Source organism: Ziziphus jujuba, chromosome 4 (assembly GCF_031755915.1).
Source record: "Ziziphus jujuba cultivar Dongzao chromosome 4, ASM3175591v1".
In the NCBI taxonomy this organism is placed as follows: Eukaryota; Viridiplantae; Streptophyta; class Magnoliopsida; order Rosales; family Rhamnaceae; genus Ziziphus; species Ziziphus jujuba.
This window is the reverse complement of record NC_083382.1, coordinates 8,699,091-8,725,178: the sequence shown is the minus strand read 5'-3', so window position 1 is coordinate 8,725,178 and position 26,088 is coordinate 8,699,091. Positions and strand designations below refer to the sequence as shown.

General features: G+C 35.7%; 4 protein-coding genes across 15 annotated transcripts; 3 read left to right on the top strand and 1 right to left on the bottom strand.

The window, feature by feature from the left end:
• Positions 1-473: 473 nt before the first annotated feature.
• Positions 474-6,307, top strand: LOC107416653 (snRNA-activating protein complex subunit). Of its 4 annotated transcripts, none has more exons than XM_016025170.4 (14): positions 474-597; positions 1,044-1,402; positions 1,523-1,578; positions 1,677-1,743; positions 1,844-1,899; positions 2,399-2,555; positions 2,918-2,973; positions 3,508-3,667; positions 4,236-4,324; positions 4,402-4,492; positions 5,162-5,257; positions 5,360-5,485; positions 5,568-5,828; positions 6,003-6,307. In XM_016025170.4, exons 2-14 carry the CDS (start codon positions 1,223-1,225, stop codon positions 6,282-6,284), a joined length of 1,677 nt encoding a protein of 558 aa, XP_015880656.1. In that variant the 5' UTR covers positions 474-597; positions 1,044-1,222; the 3' UTR covers positions 6,285-6,307. The 4 variants fall into 4 exon arrangements, with proteins under 4 accessions (XP_015880656.1, XP_015880657.1, XP_048327823.1 ...); XM_016025171.4 differs by having other exon boundaries at positions 485-592; XM_016025169.4 differs by lacking the exon at positions 474-597 and adding an exon at positions 628-645.
• Positions 6,308-7,098: 791 nt separating this feature from the next.
• Positions 7,099-10,870, bottom strand: LOC107416652 (oxygen-dependent coproporphyrinogen-III oxidase, chloroplastic). Its single transcript, XM_016025168.4, has 8 exons — positions 10,162-10,870; positions 9,982-10,057; positions 9,359-9,453; positions 8,946-9,029; positions 7,972-8,059; positions 7,738-7,862; positions 7,532-7,630; positions 7,099-7,422 (listed from the first exon to the last, which is right to left on the bottom strand). The coding sequence occupies exons 1-8, from the start codon at positions 10,726-10,728 to the stop codon at positions 7,354-7,356; spliced, it is 1,203 nt and encodes a 400-aa protein (XP_015880654.3). The 5' UTR covers positions 10,729-10,870; the 3' UTR covers positions 7,099-7,353.
• A 258-nt stretch (positions 10,871-11,128) lies between these two features.
• On the top strand, positions 11,129-17,447 carry LOC107416658 (uncharacterized). 9 transcript variants are annotated; one of them, XM_060816172.1, is made up of 9 exons: positions 11,129-11,935; positions 12,553-12,877; positions 12,972-13,029; positions 13,110-13,291; positions 13,828-13,907; positions 14,053-14,114; positions 14,738-14,792; positions 14,969-15,041; positions 15,180-17,447. In XM_060816172.1, exons 5-9 carry the CDS (start codon positions 13,875-13,877, stop codon positions 16,232-16,234), a joined length of 1,278 nt encoding a protein of 425 aa, XP_060672155.1. In that variant the 5' UTR covers positions 11,129-11,935; positions 12,553-12,877; positions 12,972-13,029; positions 13,110-13,291; positions 13,828-13,874; the 3' UTR covers positions 16,235-17,447. The 9 variants fall into 9 exon arrangements, with proteins under 9 accessions (XP_060672155.1, XP_060672154.1, XP_060672153.1 ...); XM_060816171.1 differs by having other exon boundaries at positions 12,553-13,029; XM_060816170.1 differs by having other exon boundaries at positions 12,553-13,291.
• Positions 17,448-23,115: 5,668 nt separating this feature from the next.
• On the top strand, positions 23,116-25,593 carry LOC125423248 (uncharacterized). The gene is made up of 5 exons (XM_060816725.1): positions 23,116-23,300; positions 23,815-23,980; positions 24,082-24,306; positions 24,936-25,169; positions 25,276-25,593. The coding sequence occupies exons 1-5, from the start codon at positions 23,116-23,118 to the stop codon at positions 25,411-25,413; spliced, it is 948 nt and encodes a 315-aa protein (XP_060672708.1). The 3' UTR covers positions 25,414-25,593.
• The last annotated feature ends 495 nt before the right edge of the window (positions 25,594-26,088 follow it).

Genomic DNA, 26,088 nt, shown 5'->3' with positions numbered 1-26,088 from the left:
CCTATTAACCCGAAAATTAACCTATTAATCCGAAATTTTTTTTTTATTTTTTTTTATTTTTATGTTTTTGTTTTATTAAAGATGTATTTTTTGTTTTTAAAAAATTAGTAATAGAAAATTTTTTTTATAAAATTTTTTAGTTATTAAATATTATATTAGTGATAAAATATTAATTTAAAATTAAATTTAAATGGGTTGTAATAGGTGTATAATCGTGTCGGATTGAAACTGACACGTTTAATAAATGGGTCGTAACGGATCAATTTCGAGTTAAACAGGTCAACCTGAAAATGAAACGATTAATAATCGTGTTAAACTGGTTGACCCGATTATGATCCGAATCCATTTATAATAAACACAAACTCATTTATTCTATGTCGTTTTCGAATCGTGTCGCCGTAGTATCATGATCCAAATTGACAGATCTAATTTACCTAAATATAAAATTCATACATACTTTAAATTTAAATTAAAAAAAAAAAAAAAAAAAAAAACCAGGAGTATTACAATTTACAATGTAGGGAAGTGGGTCGGTATATGTAACGGCAACGCCATTATTTGTTTTCAGTACTTTCAGGAGTGAATCTATACAGTTAGGTTTGGCTTCCTCTTCTTCCTAATCGTTTCTCAAAACCTAAAGTTGGAGTTAGGCTTCCGACCCTTGGTTTTTCTTTCTCAGATTCTCCGTTGGCATTTTATTTTTTTCATTTTAATTATTTGTTTTATTGAAACTTTGTTCATGCTTTTTGCTGAAAAGGTTGTTATTGAATGAATCGCTCTTGGGAATATAATTTGATTTTCACTCGAACATTGAAAGTTTGTATGAAGAATGGAATTTAAATAGAAACTGAAGTCTGGGTTTGAGAATTTAACTTGCTGTATGATTTTGAATTATGATGGCGTCTTAGGTGTTTGTGTAAATGCCTGACTTACATTCTTGAGCATTTTTGATATTTTGCCGAAAGAAATTTCCATGTATATTCTCTATTCTATACTTGGGTAGAAAATTTATGGCTAAAGAAAACTAAATATTTCTACCTCAGCCGGTTGGTTGAAGCAGAGGGGTAGTTAAGCTTCTAGTCTTTGGTTCCACTTCCATGGTATCATTCATAACTTGAAGATTAAGCCACAGAGAGAGACAGGTGGGGTTTGTGACGCTGCATTTTTCAGTATTCTGGGATTGCCCCAGAGAGAGAGAAAGCAGTGACTACGTATTAAGAACATGGCAGAGGGCCTGAGAGAGGATATGACAGAGCCTGACGGCAGCGGAGAGAACCAACCCAGCAACAACAATGGAGAGCTGCTGTCAATTCCGAGGGGTGGACCCCTCTATGTCGCCAACCTGGTGGGTTCCATCACCAGCATTCCTCACTTCGAGGCTTCTCTTCTCCTCGAGCTTCAGGTTACGTATTTACCCCTTTATTTTTCTTTTATTTTGATTCTTTTTCTAATATTTCCTGATTGTTATGGAGTTTTGTTGATGGGTTCATTCAAGTTTATCTTTTTATGGATGTTTTTGCAGAACTTAGAGGTCGAATTATCTTCGGATTCAACTCAAGTTTGTGAAGAGGACCTTACGTAAGCTTTCTCCCCACTAACTAGTTTTTTTTTTTTTTTTTTTTCTAATTCTTTTTTTGTTTCTTATTGGGTGTTTATTTATTTATACTTTTGGGCAGTGTGGATGAGCTCAAAATCTATACTGAAGAAGAGTTAGTTGATATGGCCATGAAAGAAGCATTTAAGGTTTCTATAATAGTTTTCATCTGATTGAGTTATAATAAACTATCTCTGTATGCTTTTGTTCGAGGTTCATAGTTTGATCATTTGTGGGTGTTATTTGCAGGAAGAGGACGAAGACAACAATACTTCAGCAGTTCCGGAAGAGCCTGCCAATGAAGGGTGAGTAATGTGATACTGCTTATGTATATAACTTACAAAAATTTTACTGCATTGGGTTCCGTACTGTGTTTTCTAATACTCTAATTACAGTTGGGGAATCCTATGCATGCAGCTCAAGTCTATACTTTAAAGAAGTATAAGCAGAAAAGCTTCTTGCTTTTCGTCTGTCTCTGTGAAATTTCTATGCATAGTGGCACGGGAGATGTTAATGATCATTATTATATTGGTGTCCTCTGTAGTTATCTTACAGCAACGCATTCTAATTGACACCCTTCAACTAAATAACTATTAATGCAGTTTGCATTTTATCTAATCTAAAGCAATATCCCCTGTGCTTACCTTGCTCGTAGTTGTTGTAGTTTTCATATATAATTGATCAGCATGAAGCATTTTCTGTAGATTCTTCCAAACATATATCTGCTACGTGGTCTTCATTGCTTCTTTCCAAGTTATTATTATCATAAATCTTTTAGATTTTTATGCATCAATTTTTTTTCAGGAGAAATGATGATCATGGTGCCTCAAATGATAAAGATGCATGTAGAGAAAATTCTGCAAGAGGAAGAGACTTGGCCGAAATCAATTGCAATGGAAGTCCAAGTAAAAATAAATCAAAGAAGAGAAAAAGAAGGATGGTTCATGACCCCACTGTTAAGGTGCTCTTTTTATCAAAATATATGTATATATTATAATGTATATTAGCGTTTTTCCCTTTACTGTTTGCTGCTAGGTTCCTCTCTGTAGAGCCTATGGTCAGAAGTATTGTTTGTGTCTGTTATTTATTTTTTATGTTACATTTTAGGCCTACATACTTGGAGATGAAAGTGTTTTGCAGTCTAGAATGCTAGTCATGGCATAATATTTTCATGTACTTTTAGTGATGGAGATTTAATTTATGTGTCTATTAAAGAAGTATTTAAGTTTTTCTTTTTGATACTATTATTACTTAAAAAAGGGCTTAAAAGCAATTCATGTGTTTTTCCCATCAAAGTTGTAATGTTATGGAGGTTAATTGCAGGAAGGCAAAGACACGAACAATCCTTCAGCACTCTCGAAAGAGCCCTCCAATGAAGGGTGAGTGATGTTATACTAAATACATGTGTATCACATGCATATATGTGATAGTTGGATACAGTTTTTTCTGCCTGATGTTCATACCCTTTATAATACCTCTAATTGAAAGGCCACCATGAAATATTATCATATGTGTTTTCAAGTGCATAATAAAAAATTAAAGAAGAAATGATATGCATAACATGAGGAAAATGGCTGCTTCTTTCTCATCCATGTGTCTGTACATAATATTTCAGTTAGATTCACTGTGGTAGGGACATATCAGTATGACTGCTGTAGGGACATATCTGCATGGTTGCTGATGATATAACAGTTTCCTGGCATCACTTCAGTTATTGGTTCTCATTTACGCCTTCATTTTTTCATTCAACTTGCATCTTACCTAATATTATTGTTCCTAACATTATATTCTTGTTCGTACTTGACTTTTTGCTCTATCTTCTTGTAATTATTAATCTTTAAGTGGACAGCTTTGCACTACTACAATTTATTTATCTATTTGTAAATATTTTTCATTTTATGCACCCTACTTAGGAGAAAAGATGATCATAGAATATCAAAGGATAAATATGCATCTTCAGAAACATCTGGAAAAGGAAGAAATGATTCGGCTGAAATTGGTTGCAATGTAGATACGAGGAAAAAAAACTTGAAGAAGGGCAAAAAAAGGACTGCACATGGCCACACTATCGAGGTACTCTTTTGCCACCAAAATATATCAAAATTTTGTTTGTCTTTGTTTGCTGCTAGGTACTTGTTCATGTTGTTGGTATTGTCATTATGCTAAGGCTTAATTTCCTCTTTAAAACTGAAATCTATTCTTTTACAAAACTTGATGCTTTTCTCTTTTATTATTATTATTTTTTTTTTTGCCTGATTACTTGGTTTTTTAAGTAAATATGTCCCAGCTGTATCATCCTGATCTTGCTCTTTCTTTGATAGTTTTAACCACTAGCAATTGCAAATTTTGACCATCTCTCTTTTCTTTTCCTTGTGGATCCTGTGATGTCCTGTATATGCAAAGTATTGTGTAGAATGGTTGTTTTAGCTGGTATTCACATTTAGGATTAGCAATTACGTGAAAAAAGCAACATACTTGGAGGTTGAAGTGTGTTGCACTTAATAATGCTTGTCATTGCATAATATATCCATTTTACTTATAAATTTTTATGTTTTGCATTTTGTTATATTTAGCTGTAACATTATTCCACCCACAAGGCCTGATTATTAGCAATAACATCATTCTGTCAATGTCTGTCCAGATAAAGTATATTGAAAAGGTGGAGGAACTTGCAAAAATTAAAAAGAAGCAGGATGAAGACAAAGCAGCAGTGAGACTGCATTCATTCAAGTTAGTAGTTTAACTGTTGAACTCATTTTAATTATCTCTTTATTTTTAACTAACTATTGTCTTTAAACTTGTTCCAGCCCCAGTTGCAGGACGGTTGCTTGTGCCATTCCACCCTCTGAGAAAATTGAAAGAATGAAGCCCCTCAGGTCAGCAAATGCAGTAACAAAGGTTCGCTGATGCACATTATTGATTTTGTTGTTTTATCTCTTTAAGAATGTTTCTAGATTTTCAGATAACTGACTTTGAAGTTTCTATCTATCTCAATGCCATCTTCCATTTATTTGCTATCCAAACTTGGCCTTTGCTTATGGTCATAATGTTCACTTAAGAACCTCCCCAGTCACCAACCTCTCCCTATCCTTCATAATTGGCAACAAAGGACATTAAGATGGTGAAGAGTGGAATTTGTGAAGCTTTTGTACATGATGCTTTTCTGATATCGACCTTTCTATTTGTTATGTGGAAATTAAACTTTTCTGATATTGACCTTTTTATTTGTTATGTGGAAATTAAACTATCTTATTTGGCATTTCATCAACTAACTTTTGTGGCTTATATCTGAGACATTTATCGTTTGATGATAAACTAAATTGTGTAGACTGAATCTTGTAATTTCTGTTACTTGAACAAAGTTTTTTCTACCTTGAGTAAACACCACTGTGAAATTCCTCCTGGTCCATGTACATGAATTTTAAATAATTTAAGAGTTTCAGTCAATTGGATGTTATTATTGAAACCTGCACCTACTTATCAACAATCAGATTTAATTTGTCCTTTTTGACAGTTTAGAGTTAGAAACTTCTTGTTTACTCTGTTTACGTCTTAATGAAAAAGCAGGTGAAGTTGTCAAGCTCGAAGGAACACATTGCTGTGAAATATCCTGAATTTGCCCTCTCTATCGAGGTTTACCATAATATAAGAAAATGGGTAAAGGTATAGCATTCCTTTAATTTGTTCCATGCTAAACTCCTTATGATTTTTCTCCCATCCACCAGCAGCTGTTATTCATTTATACTTCTATGAATTTCTTCTTAGACTCAAGAATTCTTGGTCCTGGGACGACAAAATTTGACTGAACTTAGGGACAAGATCTACTGCTTAACTGACCAAGTGATGCAAAAGGCTGGGCAGCATGATCCTTCTGGATATTTTCTCATAGAGGTTAGAATCTCTCCTAATCCACTTTCGTTATTACAATGAATGATTTTGACACTTAATCTAACAAAATGCTGATTTCATGTAGGATGTATTTTGCAATGATTTGAGGAATCCATCTGCAGTAGATTATAGTGAACCTATTTTTGATTGGCTCAGAAACAATAAAGAAGAAGCTCTTAAAAAATGGGAATTCATAACTACTGGAGAATTGCAACAGAAGCAAAAAGCAATCATGGGTGATGTAACGCCTTTACAATTGCCTCACTTCAAAGCTGCTAGCATGCATCAAACACGGTTTTGTGACCTGAAGTTTCGACTTGGAGCTGGATATCTATATTGTCACCAGGTACATTTCTGTTTGCCATTTTTTTCACACAATACAAACAAAGAAAATCATTACATTTGGGGCTTACTGTCCTGTCCTTTGCTCATATTTTGGCATTGAGTTCATGTTCTGTTTTCATGCTGATTGTTTGTAGCCATTAAAATTTTATTTGGCTATGGAATTACTTGATCGCAGGGAGACTGCAAGCATACAATTGTGTTTAGAGACATGAGACTTATCCATCCAGAGGATGTGCAAAACCAGGCAGCATATCCGATAGTCTTGTTTCAGCTGAAACCGCGTGTTCAAAAATGCAGTACCTGTAAGATCTATAGAGCTACAAAGGTGACGGTCGATGACAAGTGGGCTCAGGATAATCCTTGCTATTTCTGTGATAATTGTTATTACCTTCTTCACTACAAGGATGGTTCTTTGCTGTATAGTGACTTCTGTGTGTATGATTATGTACATGATTAATTAATTGATTTTCTTTGTGTATAGTTAGTTATCCCACTTATTCATCTTTTATATGTTGACAAAATTTAAGTTCTTTAATTTTGCATGTGGTATATATTTCCTTTCTTTTTAAGTTGTAATTTAATGATTTAATTTCCAATTGGACTTTTTCTCACTATTGGTTCCTAAATTATAAGGTGATTGTCACTTTGCCCTTTGAACTGATTTTTTGTTTACTATGTCCCTAAACCATATGTAATGTCCCATTGGTAGTCTTTTTTTCAGTTTGGCTAATGGAAGTGGCACATGCATGTAATGTGCTCTAGTTAAGGGTAGGATCAATATTTTTTAAAGACCCAAAAAAAAAAAAAAAAAAAAAAACCAAAACAGTCTAGGGACCAAAGTAAAAATCGCTTTATAATTTAAAGATCAACCTAATAAAATGCTCCAAAGATTAGTATAAAATTTTGTGAATAATTTAGTCTCTAATACATAAATGACATTTGACCATGGAAAGAAAGATTCATGTTAATCTTCTCTTTCCTCTTTGTTTTATCTGTTATATACGCATACTTGAAATCATTAATAGAAATACTAAAATATCATACTTAGATATTATTATTTCAAGTTGTTGACGGAAATCCTCAATAATTAAACAATTTTCAAATCGTAATTCTTTTATACCTTTTTTTCTCTCTTTTTTTTTTTTTTCCCCCTTTTTTAATTTAATAGTCTTATTGTAGTGTTTTTTGTTCCTTATATTGGACTTTTACAAACGATAATGTCAAATAGTGAATTAATAATGAAGAAGATGGTGAAAAAACACAAAAAAATGTACTGGAAAAGTATTGTTATTTAATCATTAAAAGAACTACCAACTCGTTAGCTGTATTAAAGAAAGTAAATTATTCAACAGACGGTTTATACGGCAAGTTTAACTCATAACATTACACTTAAATCACCTTGTACATCTAATGAATTACTCTCATAAAGACATTAATCGCCAACTTCTAACTCATAGCTACGAAAAGCAAACTTAGAAAAGCTAAAAGATAATAAACTATTATACAAAAACATACGGTCCAAAAGGTTAGATCCATTCCTTTGGGTTGATGCAAGCATCCAATAGTTTCCATTCTTCACTTCCCTCTTCCGGTTTCTGCAAATCAAGCAATAAGATCATATCCAAAATTGCAGCTCAAGCTTTTTTTCTTTTATAGCAGCATAAAAACATAAATTATTCATATGACAGTCCAAAAATGGCTTACATGGTCATATTCCCACCGAGCAGTTAGTGGAAGAGAAACAAGAATACTCTCAATTCTACCACCTGTCTTTAATCCAAATGTTGTACCACGATCATAGACCTATAAGAAATGGTAACAGATAAATAGGGCATCAATTACAAAAGAGAAAAGAAACATAACAAAAAAAAGTGAGCAGCACTAAAATCTTCAGAACTTGATTCAAATACCAAATTGAATTCGACATAGCGTCCCCTTCGCAATTGCTGCCATGCCTTTTGTCTATCTGTAAATGGTGTATTCTTTCTTTTCTCTATAATAGGAATGTACGCAGGAATAACAGAATTTGCACATTCTGCAAATTCATAATTTAACAAGCAGGAAGAGGATAGAATTACTTGAATAATGTGAAATATTTATAGGGAAAGTCACAACAAAGGCAACGAATATTCTCAAGCCATTACCAGTTGCAAACGAAAGAAGCATCTCCTGATCATAATCATTAAGATCATCAAAAAATATTCCTCCAAGCCCTCGTCTCTCACCCCGATGCTGCATACAGAAGTAAGGGTCAAACAACAAGGCCAAAAAAACATCAAAGTTTAAAAATGTCATATCATAGCTGGTTCAAAGTTACTATTAGAGACAATGTTCTCTCATTTACCCAACATGAATGAAAATGCAAACCACATTTTCAACAAAAATGGATCATACAAACATCAAAGACAGGCAAAAAAGGTTTAACATGCAGTAATAATATAAAACACACACACACACACACACACATTAAGTTTGACGTTTGAGCAAGATTATTAGGATTGCCTTCTTCAAATTTCTCTAAAACAACAAATATTTGGAAACTCAGGAACAAGAATTCAATGTTACAGTCCTTTACCAAATCACCACCTCAAAAATACTACTCAGTTATTATATCTAAAAGATATATGCAGATTTACTACAAAGACAACATATATAATATTTATCTTCCCACAAACCATACAGCGAAGAATGAATAGCTAAGATGAAACATGACTTAAAGTATTCCAGTGGTCTGGTAAGTCTCCCAACCGAAATGATTCTTACACTATAGATCCATTCACATATAATTAACTTAAGATTCATCATTAAACTAAATATTTTCATGGTACAGAAATCAGAAATGAAGAATAAGGAATCACAAAGGCATCATTTGGTAAGACCAGCACAAACATTTTAGTTTTAATAAAGAAGTCATCTGCATAAACTAAAGCAGCCAGACACCATAAATTCTACACAATAATATAACATGCAACTAGCAAAGATTTAGCAAGAAACATATAGATAAGTGTTGCACAATAGTATAACACACAACTAGCAAAAGATTCAGCAAGACACATATAGATAAGTGTCGCACAATAATATAACACACAACTAGCAAAAGGTTCAGCAAGAAACTTACTTTGATATAGAAGTAATCATCACACCATTTCTTGAAGCGGGGATAGAATGTAGGATCAAATTTGTCACAAGTCTTTTTTTGAACCTAAAAAGAGTTGCCAGCGTCATTATACATTTTAGTTAAAACTCAGATTAGATGTTACATAACAAACAGAAGATTGAAAATGTTTGCATTGATATTTTATAGATACAAATTCCTTGGACATCCTGAGTTGCAAGCAAACCAACACTTCATTAAACACTCCAACCATAGGGAGAAAACCTTTTTCTTTCCTCTTTTTCACTAGAAAAGTTTTCTAGAAGACAGTGTAGAAAGTAACTACTCTTCTAGCCAATCATAAAGAGATATTATATTCGTTTCATAACAGTAAGCAGAATGCATTAAGTAAATATGGTCAGTTTATGAACACATACTGAATGAAAGTGCTTAACATCCTCCTCAAAGATATATGCAGGAGTTAAATCAGTTCCACCACCAAACCACCATTGTCGAGGTGCTCCGGGAGCATCTGCATGATTAGACACACCAAATGAGAATCCAAGCTTCATTTATCATCTATAAGACTACAATGAGGAAATACAAACTAAATGAGACAAATGCAACTTCAATTATTATCTATAAGACAACAATTAGTAAATATAACCTCAATGAGACAAATGCAAAAGTTTCAAACATGGAACAAAAGGGGGAAAAAAATAAATTAAAAATTTTATTTGTTTCATCTTCTGCACCACACAATGACATAAGCTTTGCAAATGCCAATTGCAGAAAATATGCTAAGACTAGCACATCAAACAATCACAATTTTTGCTACTATTTTGTTGTCAATGATATAATTAACTCATAAAAAGGAACTGAATCGGCCATTCACTACAATATAATATACCATGTTATATGTTTCTTGGATTCTTCATACAACAACCACAACCAGTTCATATAATATTAGCAACCAACTTAAAGAAAACTGATTAACGGCTCTTAGAAGAGAGAATGAATTTTCGAAAATTATAAGCTCTTAAAAGATCATTAATAATACCTTGTGGAGAATCAGTCTCAAAATATCGATAATTGAAATGCAATGTTGGAGCAAAAGGGTTATTGGGATGCAAAACCTGAAAATCAAATTTTCAGGAAATGGGTATTTCAGAAACCAGTACGGAGCCAATGGGCAGAGAAAAATAGAGTAAAAGAAAGCAATTGAGGAAATGGGTATTACAGAGCTAATGCCGGCGGCGAAGAAAGGAACAGGACCAGGCTTGAGATCAGCAGAGGCAGCCTTAGCAGCCCTATAAGCCTCAGGAGGCATAACGCCATAGACAACAGAGACATTGACCCCAGCTTTCTCCCAAACGGCGCCGTCTTGAAGGACCCTGCTAATCCCTCCACCACCACCGGGTCTCGACCACACATCCTCCTTGAACTTTCCCCCACCGTCAGCAGCCTCAATGGCCTTGCAGACGGAATCCTGAGCGTCACGTATCATCTTCTCGAAGCGTGCCCGTACGGAGGACGACGAAGACGATTCCCGGAGGAATGTGTCTGGTCGCTGAGCCTCCGGCGTCTCCTTCTCGATGGAAACGGCGGAGCAAGCCATTGAACGACGCCGAGAGAAGCGGAGCGTTTTGGTTGCGGTTAGAGGGAGAGTGGTGTCTCTGTCTCTGTTGTTGGCTGAAAAAGGAGGCGTCTTTGGTATTCTTTGGGAAGAAGAAGAAGTGGGTGGAGTTAGAAGATAGAAAGAAGAAGAAGAAGAAGAAGAAGCAGACAGAGCAATTGGTGGTGGCATTTTCGTATGATTTTGGTACGAAATTTCAAAAATTTTTTGATAGTGAATCGGAAATCCAATTCAGATAGGAAAAAGTGGGTGTTTTTGTTATCCTTAGATATAAAACAACACCAATTGGGTTGTCAGCTTCTTTAAGTGAATAATATACGATAAGGTAAGGCACAGTGTTTTAATGGAAAATTCGAAAACAATTGGAAATAAATAAATAAAAACTACTGGCTCTGCGTGTGTTTTTTTTTTTTTTTCCCTACTTACTACGCCCACCGATTACTTTGAAACTTCGGCTGCAATGAGTGTAATGACCCGATCCACAACTTAAAAGAGCCAAATCGGATAAACGGAACCGAATTATTTGGGCTACGTTAACCGAACTGAGATTTCTTTAAGGGGAATTTGGCCCTTTGCCCTCACGGGCAGGGCTTTAACTGAATATACCCCCTCTTCTTTTATTTTTTTTATTTTATCCTTCTATTTTTCAATAATTCTAAAATATCCTTATATCAAAATTAAATATTTTTACCTGTTTTTTTTTTTTTTTCTTCACCGGCCTTTCTCTTCTCCTTCATCATCTTTCTCCCAAAGCTGACTCACCTCTTTTCATTCATGAAGATTTCTTCACTTAGTTGCCTTTTTACCAAACAACCTGGTTTTATCTCTCAGGTCACTAAAATTCCATACATACCTGTTCAATTTGATAGTTCGGAATTCAGAATTAGGGTATTATGAAGAAAAAGAATTTTAAAAGAATTAGGGTATTGCGTTGCCACCTCGTTACAAAAAATTCCTTTTTCTTCCACGCAATCCAATACCCAATAGCCCAAACCCCTCTCCATCATCTTTTCGTTTCCTCTGCCTTTTGTTTTTTTAAGAAAAAAAAACATTACATTACTCAAAAATTTAATTTAATATCCTTTTTCAACCTTCTCGTTGTTATTTCTTTTTGTTCCTTTGGTGTTTCTTCAACCCTTGTTTTATGTTTCCGCGAACCAGAGAATCAGCCAAACTGTTTTTCTAGATTGTTAAGGCTTCAGAAGAAGTTGCGTACGTCAGAGACCTCTCAGATGATTTGCTGCAGCCAACTACAAAACGGTCTCACAATGTCTCAACCAAGGAAGTCATATTCTGGAAAATTTTTAAGTGCCAACAATTGAAGTGTTCCCTGCAGCTGCTCTAACACCTGCACTAGCAGCACCAGAGATGAGAATGAGTGAGTGGTCCTGAACCTCCTTTCATTTTGTCGCTTTCCATCATTTTTTGGGTAGAAAATTTGTTAGTATATGCAGACTTTCAATTGTTGCAGTAATTATGATGTAGTATCAAGTCTGTATGCAACTATAATTAGTGCCAGATTAATAAATTCCATAAGCAAGGAAATTTATCTTGTTCTATTGCTTTCTTTAAGTACTCATCAGAAAATCTGTCTTCAATATTGTAGACTGAAGGAGGAATTAGAAGCCCCTTGTTGGAGAACCCGAATATATCCCCCTAGAAAAGTAACCATGCCGAGTAGATATTGGTCAAATGCATTAGAAGGTTCTTAAACAGTCATGACATGAAGGGGTTAAAAAAAAAAAAAAGGTTTAGAGAAGAAAGAACAAACTTCTGAACAATAATAATTATAATTAATTTCTCAATACCTTTGTCCAAATTTTGTGTTCATCTTTGGTCATAATGAAGGACCTCTGTTTGTGTTAGGAAATCACTCTAGATTTTTTGAATAATTTCTTAGATGCTATATACATAATTTTAAATGTTTTGAGTTGCAGGCCAAGGTGTTATTACTTTTTGTACTGACTCTTTCGAATGTGTTAATGGATGATGCAGGCTTGCCAGACAAGGCATCAACAACAAGATTTGCATTTGGTTGGGTGGGTTCTTCCCTGTGGTACTGTTAAATAGCTGGTGAAAATCTGAGAGTTTTGATATGTTTGCCTGCATTTGGGAAGCTTCACAAAAAAGTATTGCAGATGCCTTCTGTGGGTTTGGGTTATCAAATGTTGAACTAAGCGAGCTTGTCTTGTCCTGTGCTCCCTTTTTGCTTTGTATAAACATTCTTTTTGGAAAAAGGAATATATATATTTAGGAATCAATTTCTAAAATGATTAATAGGAAGAGTAACTCTTGGAATCCGTCATTTTTATTACAATAGGTATGACTCAAAATTTGATATGCAGCAATATTTGGTGGTGATTATACTGAATGTATCATTTTTTTAGGACAATGACCAAGATTTTTTCTTGTAGTCTTGATATTACAGATAATAAAATTCAAACCATGCCATGGGCAGCGATTCTTGAAAAGGTTGTCCAGCTACAAAGTTTGCAACAGCTTTGTGTGGTTAAGGATCTTCTGCTCATGATGTGGTGATGCAATTGATGCAGAAGGAAAACTACTTGATCGGACTGCTTAACAAGGGAGTACTTGCATTTCCAATCTCAAAATGGGTCCCTGGTGCTGGTCCAACTGTCAAATCTGGTTCAAAGGGAAAGTACCGTCGTTTGATACTGACTAAAACCTTTGAGTGGACCTTAAATTGGTGCATACTACAGAGCATGTTTGATAGGTATGTTAAACTTGACCGTGCATTTCTTGTCATGGATTTCTGTTCATATTTAAGATACATATTTTGATTGGTGCGTACAGTTGGACATATGTCAATATGTAATATGTAAAATGTCCATTTCATATTTTTGAGACAATATGCAGAAGACAAGAAGTTATTTTTAAATTTGGCAGTTCTTACAAGTTTGTTCTTTTCAAGGGATGGTTACTTCTTATCCTAGATGCTTTATTGAACTTTATACCTTGCCTTTTAAAAGACAAGGTGGCAATGCAAATTAGAGATAGCCTTAAATAGTCAGACAACCCTTTATAACGAGGAAATTTAAAATATTTAAAAACTTGATATAATTAAACCTGTGATTTTATCCAAAGATTTGACTTTTGTTCATTTTCCAGTAAAAACATGTCACGTTTAATTTTCTGTTTGCAATTTGATATCTTAGAATGAATAAATTTTTTGCAATCAATTTATTTAGTTTAAATTCTGATTTTTCCTTATCTTATTTACAACTGATAATTTAAAAACTTGGAACCCAGTGGAGTTGGAAGGTTTGAAAAAAGCACACATTCGAGATGGCGTTGCAATGGTGCAATATCTTGTCTGGTTGGATAAGCAGGTAATATGTGAAACTTATGCATCTGTTTATTTCTTGGACAAGTAGTCAATATACCCTTTTTTGAGGAAAAGCTTTTTATGAAAACAATAAAACTAAAAAAAAAAAAAAAAAGATGTCTAAGCTTTTAGTGCATATACGGATGTAGGAGATATATGGGGTTTATGGTTACTTCTTGGAGGGAGACGAAGTGACTAAGAAAAAGCAATTGTAAGTTCATTTTTTGTTTTTCATTTTTTTTTTTTTTGGTTTTTTTAGGTTGTTATGCAACATCTAACATTTGATTGAGATACCAGTTGAGATGTATTGTGGCCTAAATATTTCCTGAAAGAGGAATGTAAAAGGACATAAACCGTATCAGACAATTTGTCAGTACACAGCTTGTGTATATTTCTATGTGTTTGCATGCAATGCTCTGCTTGTGCAGTTTCAATACACACCAATCAAATAATGATGGAATGATTGCAAGCATGGCAAATTTCACCATATAAAGATAAATAAAGTGTTTTCCAATTTCAAATGAACTTTGACATGGATATGCTAATTCCTACTTTAGCAACCACTTTCAAAAGCTAGCATGACATTCGATGCATAACAAATTCCAATATATCAAGAGAAATAAAGGGTTGTCCACTTTTAAAATGAACTTTGACATGGATATGTTAATTCCTACTTTATTAACTACTTTCAAATGTTCTTGTTAAAAAGTGATATAGTTGAAAATGATATACTGCAGTAAGTGCTAATCTATTTTGTTTTTCCTTTTTATTATCATTATTATTATTATATTTTTTTGAGTCTTGCAAAGTAATTTTGTTTGCTTTATTTTGCAGGTCCTCAAGGGTCATATTGCACTTGGGAATGCTCAATTTCCTAATGGAACCAATGGTATTTTATTTTATTTTTTAAATTATGTATTTCATTTTAAGTGAAATGTATTGACTATATTCTTGTAAGTTTGTGTGATAGGAAGGTACATGTTCATTTTCCTACAGGTAATGCCCTAAACATTCTTGCTTGAGTTCCACTATAGAAACATGGTCTTGATTATCGGCATGGTACAGGCCACGGAATTGGGTCTTACCTTAATGTTCATGAAGGCAAGTGTATTTTACTACTTTCCTCTATTATTACTGGGTATGAGCTATTATCTCAATTGTTATATTTGAACCTTTATACTTCTTTATGGATACTCTAGGTATTTAATTATTTTATTTGAAACTTGTATACTAAATATTGTAACTAACCGCAGACATTTCATTTGATTTCATCCAGGTATCAAATTAGTCTCCGTTATAGTGGAGGTGCCCCGTATGCTTTTAGTGTTGTCACTAAAGTTTGGCATTATACCAATTGTGGTGCGAGTTGGTGTTCGAGATTTTGACATTGATGGGTTACGAGACATTTGTTGGACTCAACATTTGGGACTTTCAGCTGGTGATAGTCGACATGGTGAGTCTCCTTATGGTAGTAGTCCAATTGATAATGTGAATGATGATGTGCTTGCCTCTCCTTGTACCGAAAACCATTTGGACATTCGACAGGATTCTACCGCAACCATGGCTGAACTTAGGGTTAACCATCGCTTCTCATCCGTCAATGCCCATGAAATCATTCGAATCAACCAAATCTTTGCGAGTAAGAATGCGCTACAGAAGAAGATTAGTCTTTATGCACTAAGGAGAAATTTTGAATTCAAGGTCAAGAAGTCTGATAAAGTCCGATATGAGGTTGTATGTGCAAACGACAATTGCATGTGGCGAATGCGTGCTACCAAACTACATGGTGATAATACAGAGGCCTTCATGATTAGGGCCTTCAAGGATCAGCATATTTGCTCTTTAAATATCATGAAAAGGGATCATCGTCAAGCAACAAATTCAGTTATCGGAGATATCATCCAGCCAATGTTTGATGGGATTTCAAGGCAATACAAACCTCGAGATATCATGCATGACATTCGCTCTAATTACGGAGTAAACATAATCTACAACAAAGCATGGGCTGCTAAGGAAGTTGCACTATCAGGTTTGTGGGGCACGCCAGAAGATTCATATGCAAAACTTCCTTTATGGAGTCAGGTTTTGAAGAGCAAAAATCTGGGCACGTTTACTCGAATTGAAACTGATGATCAAAACAGATTTTTATATTTTTTCATGGCACTTGGAGCTAGCATTAGAGGGTTCCAGCATATGCGGAGAGTCGTAGCTGTCGATGGAACTACACTGAAGAATAGATATAGAGGTTTGTTATATATTGCATCATGTTTGGATGGGAACAATCAAATTTATCCACTTGCTTATGGAATAGGCCCACACGTGGTTTTTTGAGAGTTTTAAAGAAGCGTTTGGGGATGATCCGAATATAGCTTTTATATCGGATAGACACAAGAGCATTGCAAAAGCAATACGTACAGTTTCCCTAATAATCACCATGGCCACTGCACATATCATCTTGGTACAAATTTACATGCTAAGAAGTTTAAAGGTAATGTCAACGCAATTATATCAACTTTTAATGATGCAGCTAGAGCATATATTGTTGAGGATTTTGATAAGGCCATGCAGCTTTTAAAAGGGGTTAGTATTGAAGCTGTACAATATCTCAAGGATGCAAGTCCTTCAAAATGGGCTAGATCACATTTTCCGGGCAATAGATACAACATAATGACAACTAACATTGCAGAGAGCATGAACTCTGTGCTTATTGATGCTAGGGATAAACCTGTTTTGCCATTACTAGATCACATTCGTGATGTCTTGCAAAGGTGGTGGTATGAATGTCGAACTAACGCTGCTGCAATGCAAACTCCTGTTACTAATTGGTTGGAAAAAATCATGCAGGACCGCTCAAATAATGGCAAAGGCTTACGTGTTATGCCAATGAACTTATATGAGTTTCAAGTTGTTGGCATGGCATGTTCGTTGGAGTTGTTAACTTAGAAAATAAGACGTGCTCATGCAAGGAATTTGACATTGATGGATTTCCTTGTGTCCATGCAATTGCAGCATGTAAGCATCGACATATCTCTCCATATTTCCTTTGCTCGGCGCATTACTCAGTTGACTCACTCCGTGATGCATATTCGGAAACCATATATCCACTTGGAGATAAAAGTCAGTGGCATGCTCCAGATGATGTCATAAACCAGGTTGTACTTCCACCTCAAATTGGCAAACAGTCAGGAAGACCGAAAAAGAAGAGGATTCAATCTCAAGGAGAGGAGCGTCATTAATATAGATGCGGGAGGTGCAAACAGGTTGGTCACAGCAGCCGATCATGCTCCACCGCCGTACCTCTTGATAGCACTAACAACCAACAGCACCACTGAAACGAACGCCCATCAATCGCATGATGCTATATTCAGACAATGAGGCCATGTTATGTGGTATGCGTGTGTATGAAATGTAGTCAGGAATGTAATTAGTTGGTCAACCGCGTAACGTGTGTTTTGGCATAATAGACGTTGGCTTTATGTGTTCTTTTATTGTCAAATTCATCTGTCGTATTGTTTTGATAACATATCATTCCGTCTTCAGTTTTTGGTTCAGTTGTTTGTATGTTTCTTACTATTGCATGGATGGTATTACTGCCCAATGGTAATGACCAATGCATCATCGGTAATTGACATTTGTACACCGTCGTAAAAGACTCACAACAATTCCATCCGGCAACTTCAATCATGTGTGTTCCAACCAATAACATGCTAAATGTAGCATTATTAATGATAAATTCTGGCAAAGTAAGTGATCAAACGGCATTAAAAAATGAAAACGTTCAATTTGTTTTTAATTCAAAAATTACCGAAGGTTTCGTCGGTAATTACCGAAACCCTATGGCAATCACATTTTACCAATTTTTTGGGCCCCACAAGTCCCCTAAGGTGTGTTGAATACAAAAAAATGAAAAATATGGATTCTAAAATTATCCTAAGGAAAGAAAATCCCAAAATTGCTTAAAAAGTTCTCAAATTTTCTAAAAACATAGGATGACTGTTCACCCTCGGTAATTCCCGAGTAAATCGTCGGTATCCAACAAATACCCTCTGGAAAAATTACCGACGGTTTCGTCAGTAATTCCTAAAGGTGTACAGTCCATAGCATTTTACAAATTTTTTGGGCCCCACAAGTCCCATAACGTGTGTTGAGTGCAAAAACATGGCAAATAGGGATTCTAAAATTATGCTAAGTAGAGAAAATCCCAAAATTTCATAAAAGTGTATCAAATTTTGCAAAAAATTTGGATGACTATTCACCCTCTGTAATTCCCGAGGAAATCGTCGGTAACCAACACATACCCTCTGGAAAAAGTACCGACGGTTTCGTCGGTAATTACCGAGGGTGTACAGTCCATCACATTTTACATGTTTTTTGGGCCCCACAAGTCCCATAACGTGTGTTGAATGCAAAAACATGCAAAATAGGGATTCTAAAATTATGCTAAGGAGAGAAAATCCCAAAATTTCATAAACGTGTCTCAAATTTTACAAAAAAATTGGATGACTGTACCCCCTCGGTAATTCCCGAGGAAACCGTCGGTAACCAACCACATACCCTCTCGAAAAATTACCGACGGTTTCGTCGGTATTTACCGAAGGTGAACAGTCATCATATTTTTTTGCAAAATTTGAGACACGTTTAGGAAATTTTGGGATTTTCTCTCCTTAGCATAATTTTAGAATCCCTATTTTGCATGTTTTTGCATTCAACACACGTTATGGGACTTGTGGGGTCCAAAAAACACTTAAAATGTGATGGACTGTACACCCTTGGTAATTACCGACGAAACCGTCGGTAATTTTTCCAGAGGGTATGTGTTGGTTACCGACGATTTCGTCTTGAATTACCGAGGGTGAACAGTCATCCAATTTTTTTGCAAAATTTGATACACTTTTATGAAATTTTGGGATTTTCTCTACTTAGTATAATTTTAGAATCCCTATTTGCCATGTTTTTACATTCAACACACGTTATGGGACTTGTGGGGCCCAAAATATTGGTAAAATGTTATGGACTGTACACCCTCGGGAATTACAGATGAAACCGTCGGTAATTTTTCCAGAGGGTATGTGTTGGTTACTGACGATTTCCTCGAGAATTATCGAGGGTGAACAGTCATCCAAATGTTTTGCAAAATTTAATACATTTTTATGAAATTTTGGGATTTTCTCTACTTAGCATAATTTTAGAATCCCTATTTGCCATGTTTTTGCATTCAACACACATTATGGGACTTGTGAGGCCCAAAAAATTGGTAAAATGTTATGGACTTTACACCCTCAGGAATTACCGACGAAACTGTCGGTAATTTTTCCAGAGGGTATGTGTTGGTTATCGACGATTTCCTCAGGAATTATCGAGGGTGAATAGTCATCCAAATTTTTTGCAAAATTTGATACACTTTTATGAAATTTTGGGATTTTCTCTACTTAGCATAATTTTAGAATCCCTATTTGCCATGTTTTTGCATTCAACACACATTATGGAACTTATGGGGCCCAAAAAATTGGTAAAATGTTATGAACTGTACACCCTCGGGAATTACCGACGAAACCGTTGGTAATTTTTCCAGAGGGTATTTGTTGGTTACCGACGATTTCCTCGGGAATTACCGAGGATGAACAGTCATCCAATTTTTTTGCAAAATTTGAGACACTTTTATGAAATTTTGGGATTTTCGTGTATTTATGTGTTCGTGTAAAGTCGTTTGTTTGGTTTTTTGTATTTGTGTGTTCGTGTAAAGACGTTTAGAAAAAGTTGATTTTTGTTTGGTTTAAAATATAATAGGATATGTAAGTAATTTTTTTTTTGTTTGAAGGTTACAATGGATATTGAGGGGTAGAACAAAAAAGATATCAAGTGAGGGGGCAAAAATCATTAACCTCGGTCCTATGAGGGTATTGGGCCAAATTCCCCTTTCTTTAATGAGTTCCAATTCTAAACATGACAAACAGCAATACACCGAACCCGAGGTATCTTGGGCTCTGAGACCAACCCGAATGTGATATTGGGCCGAATTGGACAGACCGAACTGAGGTATCTGGGGTTGTGATATATGTCAGGACCCGTCCAGAATTCTTTCCCCGGAACCCTAGATAGCCCTGATCCCAGGGAAACCCTACTGGACCTTCCAACGGAAAATCCGGCAGAGCCTCCCCTAAGGGATTTACTTACCATAAATTACCTGCACTGAAAACACACTTCTATAATCATCCCCTTATTCCTCCCACAAACTACAAGTTGGTTCCACAAATTGCAGTACTTCAAAATAAAACAACGGCAGCAACCCAGTGCATAAAGAACAACTACACGTCCAATACAGTATACAGAGCATTATACAGAAACATGTGAAATTTATAAAATGACAGATAAAGAAGCAATACAAGTTCGAGAGGAAAAAGGGAAGAAAAACTTCTTGAACCTTCGGCAACGAACTGAGACGTTGGGCTCGCCCCCGACAATTAACGTCTCCAACCTGGACCTAGGGGAACGGAATTTAAGAGTGTGAGATGCTAATCATCTCAGTGAGTGACCCTAACTACCGAACATCTTTAATATTAATAATATAAAAATAAAGGAATTTAATTAACCAGTACCGAACAATTAATTAATAAATAAATAAACAATTGAAGTAATACTTTCTCTCAAAACCCTCACTATTCACTCCGTTGGAAATGTTCCCCTTTTAAAACATTTTCACGAAACCCGATGTACGTACTCCCCGAAAACCAAGGGACCAAATAATTTAATAAACAACAATTAAATAAATAAATAAATAAATAAATACCCCAAATATAAATAAACTGCAATAAATTATAATAAATAATTATAGAACACTTTTGGGGTTTAAAACATTATTTGCAATTTACACCGACGCACCACACCATATACCGGTGATGCCCTCCGATACCCAGCGTCCTGAGCACCGACTGGCGGGGGGTTAAAGAGAGAAACCTGCAACGGTCACTTCGGCGTCCCGACAGTACCGCTGCTAAAACCATCAACCCGGCCAAGGAGGGGGGCGGCTGTGCACAACAATAACCTTGCCTGCCCACGGTCCAATGGCAACTCACGGGTGAAGTAATAACCGTGCGCTAAACCACATAATAACCGCGCACTACCACGTGTCCATACACCATACACCAGAACACCAATACTGTATGAGTGCGTCTAAAAATAAACAATAATAACCAACCGTACCGTTTTTCCAAAAACCACCGTGGGAAGTATACCAAATTTTCACAAAATACCATCCCACATATTTTTATTCAACAACCCGATACGAAACAGCGATAATCAACAAACCACAATTTTCCTCGAAATACGAGATGCAACCATAAAAATACCGTGGGCATAATTTATAAAATTTAAACAAATATTTTCGTAAAATATTTAACCCAATTATGCCCGAAATTAATATAAAATCCAAACACAATGAATTACTGAAAATACTTACTCATGTGTAATAAATATCATTTAATCACAATAAAATAATAATCGGGAATTTTCTAATGACCCCAAAATTTCATTTAGCACCAATGGGTAAATATATATATATAAAATAATATTTTTCCCGATTATATTTAAAATACACCACATGAGCACAAATTACATATATTAAATTAATACCACATAAATACAATTAATTACCCCAAAAATATTTTTAAAGGTGGGTCACTCACCTGGAGCACGCAATTAACCCATGATCCACTACAGGATCAATTCTACGACTCACCGATGCTCCTAGAACAAAATTCACAGACAATCAAATAAATTAATATTTTATTCGGGTAAATAATACCCGGTACCCGGGGGGTCAAACACAAACTTTAACCAAAATGGTCGAATGATATACTGAATCGAAGCTCGTGGGACGAGGATCACCAATCCGGTCTCCATCGACCCCAATTCCGCCGGAGGTGGCCGGAATTTGGTCGGGAAGCTTCGGCCGGTTTTGATCTTGAGGGATCTTTCAAACGGTGGGGATTTTGGGCAAACTAACCCTGGAAATGGACTCAGAGGGGTTGAAAATAGAGGGATAGAGGTATGGGACGGGCTGGGTTGGTCAGAAACGGCGAGAATCGCCGGAAAAATTTCACCTCGCCGCCGTGACTTCGTCGGCCCGATCTGGGCACGTCCGGGGCCGGCTGGCCGGGAAATTTGGTGGCTAAGGTCGCGAGGTGGCGGGCTACACCGGTGGCCGGCGCGTGTAGCATTCTGGGGATTGAAATCCGACGAAACACCGGTCAAACAGGGAGAGGGTGAGAGAGTCAAATGAGAGAGAAAGGGAGAAGAGAAATTCTGCGTTTTTTGTTGATGGGTCGGGGAAGAGAAGGAAGAAAAGGAAAAAAAGAAAAAGAAAAAGAAAAAAGAAAAGGGTGTTTTCCCACGTGGGAAAAAAAAGAAAAAGAAAAAGAAAAAGAAAAGGAAAAAGAAAAGGAAAAAGAAATAAAATAAAAATGATTAAATAATATTAATAATAATATTATTATTTAAAATAATAATAAAACAATTTGATTTTTAAACATGGTTGACATGTGGCATTTCACCATGGTGACACATGGCCATCTTCATTAAGTCACACGTGGCACATCGTTATGCGTGTAAAAATAATAATAAAATAATACGGTATTTGAAAAACTTTACAGGTCCATAACTTTCAAACCACATGTCCAAATCGGACGTGCCGCTAGTCTACGGACTCGTATCGACGAGCACTTCACAACCATGCATGAGTCAAAGCTCAACCTTGCATGAATAAAAAGTCAACTCCGGCACCCCTTGGACAGTTTGGACCTCAACTTGTTTTGCTCAAAACTTTCAAACCATAGCTCCGTTTTCAACGTGCTACCAGTCTACGAACTCGTGCCAACGTGTACTCCGTAACGGTACCTCAGTCAACCTAGAATTCCAACCGGATCAAAAAGTCAACTTTTGACCCCTTCGGTCAACGGTCAACGGTCAACCTCGGTCAACGTGCAAAAATTCCGACATGGTTCGGGACGGGGTGTTACAATATACATTGATTTGAATGTGACTGTATGAGAGTTTATAGCAAATTGCATAGACCGAATCAGCATATTAAATTATTTGATAACCATTTGTGATTAAAAACTTGTTTTGTCAAAAGCAGCTTCTTCTCTTTGGTGAAAATTCTTAACTAACATCTGAGATTTTGAGTTTGCATGCTCTAAAGGAATTGAGTAGTAAAAATGGAGAAGCATTGCGGACTCTGTTGGCTCTTCGCGACTCAGGGATTAACCTCCCCTGTAGACATATGGAATGCAGTTTTGAAATATCTGTTACAGCTTGAATTCATTACAGCAACTCCTTCTATTACTGCAACTGTTGTGCAACGTGATCAAATCACTGCATTTCTTCAATCCCTTAAAGAGTTGTCTGGAAAACCCACCCGCTGAATTATTAGTATTCAGAAGTAGTGAAAAACTGCCCAGTGAGGGCGTGTTTGTTACGCCGGATTGGGCAGGTCAGGACAGGACCCAGTCCCAGTCCGGTGTTTGGAAAGTGAAAATGGGAGGGGGACAGCTTTGTCCCGTAGATCATTTTATCCCAAATGAGGGGGATAAATCTGACCCATCCGGAGACTGGGTCACTTTTGTCCCACCGAGCTCTCTTCGAAGCATCTCTGGCCACCCCCTTCGAAGCATCGTCGATCTCGCATCACCATCCCCTTCGAAGCATCTGGCCGGTGAGCATGTCTTCTTCTTCTATTTCGGCAATCTTCCATCATCATCATCTTGTTATTTTTCTTTGTTTTTTACCTTAATTTTTAGCTAAAAAATTATGAAATATTTTTAGGAAATGTCATTTGTTGATCTGCGAAATAAGCTTCGATCTATTTATGTTAGGGCTTGATTTGATATTCAGGAGGAAGAAGCTTCGGTGTGATGAGTGTATCCTTTCTGCAGAAGTGCAACAGATTGTGCAATTATTCTGGATGCTATTAGGGGAAAAGATCCAGATGATCTTTCATCAAAAGACATTTCCCTTGATGATCCATTCTCGATTGACATTACAAAACTTAGTGTTGGTTATCTTGATGATGCTGATATGGAGGTAATAATTCTATTTTTTTTTTTTAAATCCAAGATATATTATTTTTCTGTTACTCCACTATGTGGATCTCAAAAATATACTAATTCGGAAATACATTCCAGGTTGTACATGTTCTTGCATCAAAAGGTGTTAAGATGGTCCCTTTCGAGCTGAAGTATGCGGTTGACTCTGTTCAAGGCATTGTGAACTTTACTATGGACGTTGATATGTTGGCTCATTTTGATGAGTGGCAGCGGTTGGGACAGGATGATGATTATGAAAGCCAAGATCAATGGCCTACTGAACTGCGACGTGCCCGTGTATTCCCAGCAGTAGACTATGTGCAGGTTTTTTTAATGTCTACTTTTTAATCAGCTTTTAGTGTTTAGGAGCTTATTTTTTGAAAATTGCTTTCTAATTGATTCACGTAAGTCTCTTCTCATGTTTTATCATATAAACATGTTAAAAATATTGGATAACTTTCATGACAGTGGATTTTCTCTGCATATGCTTACAGTTTGAAACTAAAGACATTTTTCTGTTAATAGTTTCATATTTGGCTTAAATATCAAATATATTAAGTATATGTTCGTGTTAACTTTATATACTATATACATGCATATTCATTTTTTAACAGCTTAATCTTTTGGTAACAATGGTAAATTCTAGCTGTTTTTTGGGTTTTGATGTACAGTTTAAGTTTTTGAAATTGATGACAATCTGAAAAAAAGGAAACTAAGTTAGACTTAAAAAGAGAAAAAGAAACTAATTGAGGCTGGTTATTAGAAGTTGAATCCAAAATTGTATTCCATGATGTGTAGATGGTTTGAAAAGTTACATAACGAGGTGTATAAGAAGGGAGAAGAGAACTTGAAATTTCAATTACAACATATGGGGGTTCATATTTGACAGGTTTTCTGTTATAGGTTGAATTTATGATTATTACTTCTTGAACCATTTGCAACACCTAAAACAGGCACAGCGATCTCGAGGAAAGTTGATTCAAGAGGTTAGAGAGAGTTTTACTGTCGATGCATTGATTGGCAGTGCAACTGATTGGGAAAGAGTTTGCATGGGAAATCTTGTTGGCTTGCCTGTGATTGTTGTACCAACAGCATTTACCAACATATCTAATCCACCTTCTACTGACTGTCTACGAAGAACTGCTGTCACCACTGGCATTTATGCTCCTCCTTACCAAGACAGCATTGTAAGCTTAATTCTGCCCAAAAAGAAAAAAAAAAAAAAGAAAAGAAAAAGGAGGACAACTTGATTTTCAATTCCAACTCAACTAATACCATCTTTTTCATATGCAGGTTCTTGCATTGGCAATGGCTTACCAATCAGTCACTGATCACCATAGGCAGCGACCACCTGTTGATGATCTTGGTCTGAATGATTCCATCCCGAACCCGCCCACAGTTACCTACCCTCCAAGGCTGTTGCATCTTTAAAGAAATGTATCTGCATGCTCAGCACTTCTTACAACAGCTCCACCATTGTTTTAACGAGTAATCAGTCATATGAATGTATTAGTACCACCATTAAAGAGATGTGTGTTGCAGCATAGGACAATTCATAATGCTTTATTAGCTTATTGTTGAAACTGATTTTGGTAGCTGATAGTGCAGAATGCTTTTATTTAATCACCTTAAATGTATGACTTTTATTATCACAACTGAATTTCAAGATTAAAATTTTCCTTTCTTGTAAGTTTGCCATGAAAAACAACAGAAAATATTGAGTCAGAGCAATGGTTTGTCCTTTAAGATTGTCTATGATATATATTTTTTTTGGGTAAATAGATTGTCTTTGATTTGGGGCATTAAAATTCTATGTTTTTCCAATGAAAATAAATTCATCACCATCTGCTCTTCTCTTTTACTCAATAAAATATCAATTCAACTCTTTTGAAGAAAACACTTGAATTAGTTAATGAATTTTCATATCTTTTAATCCAAAGGAACTGAAGAACCTGGTGCATCACCAAAAAACCTGAATTATTTTATTTAATTTTATGTTGTGCATGTATATGTCTGGCTAGAACCAATAATCAGTTTCATTGATCAATTCAGATCCAGAGAGATTAAAAAAAAAAAAAAAAGTTTTCCCCCAACAACTAATGTTGA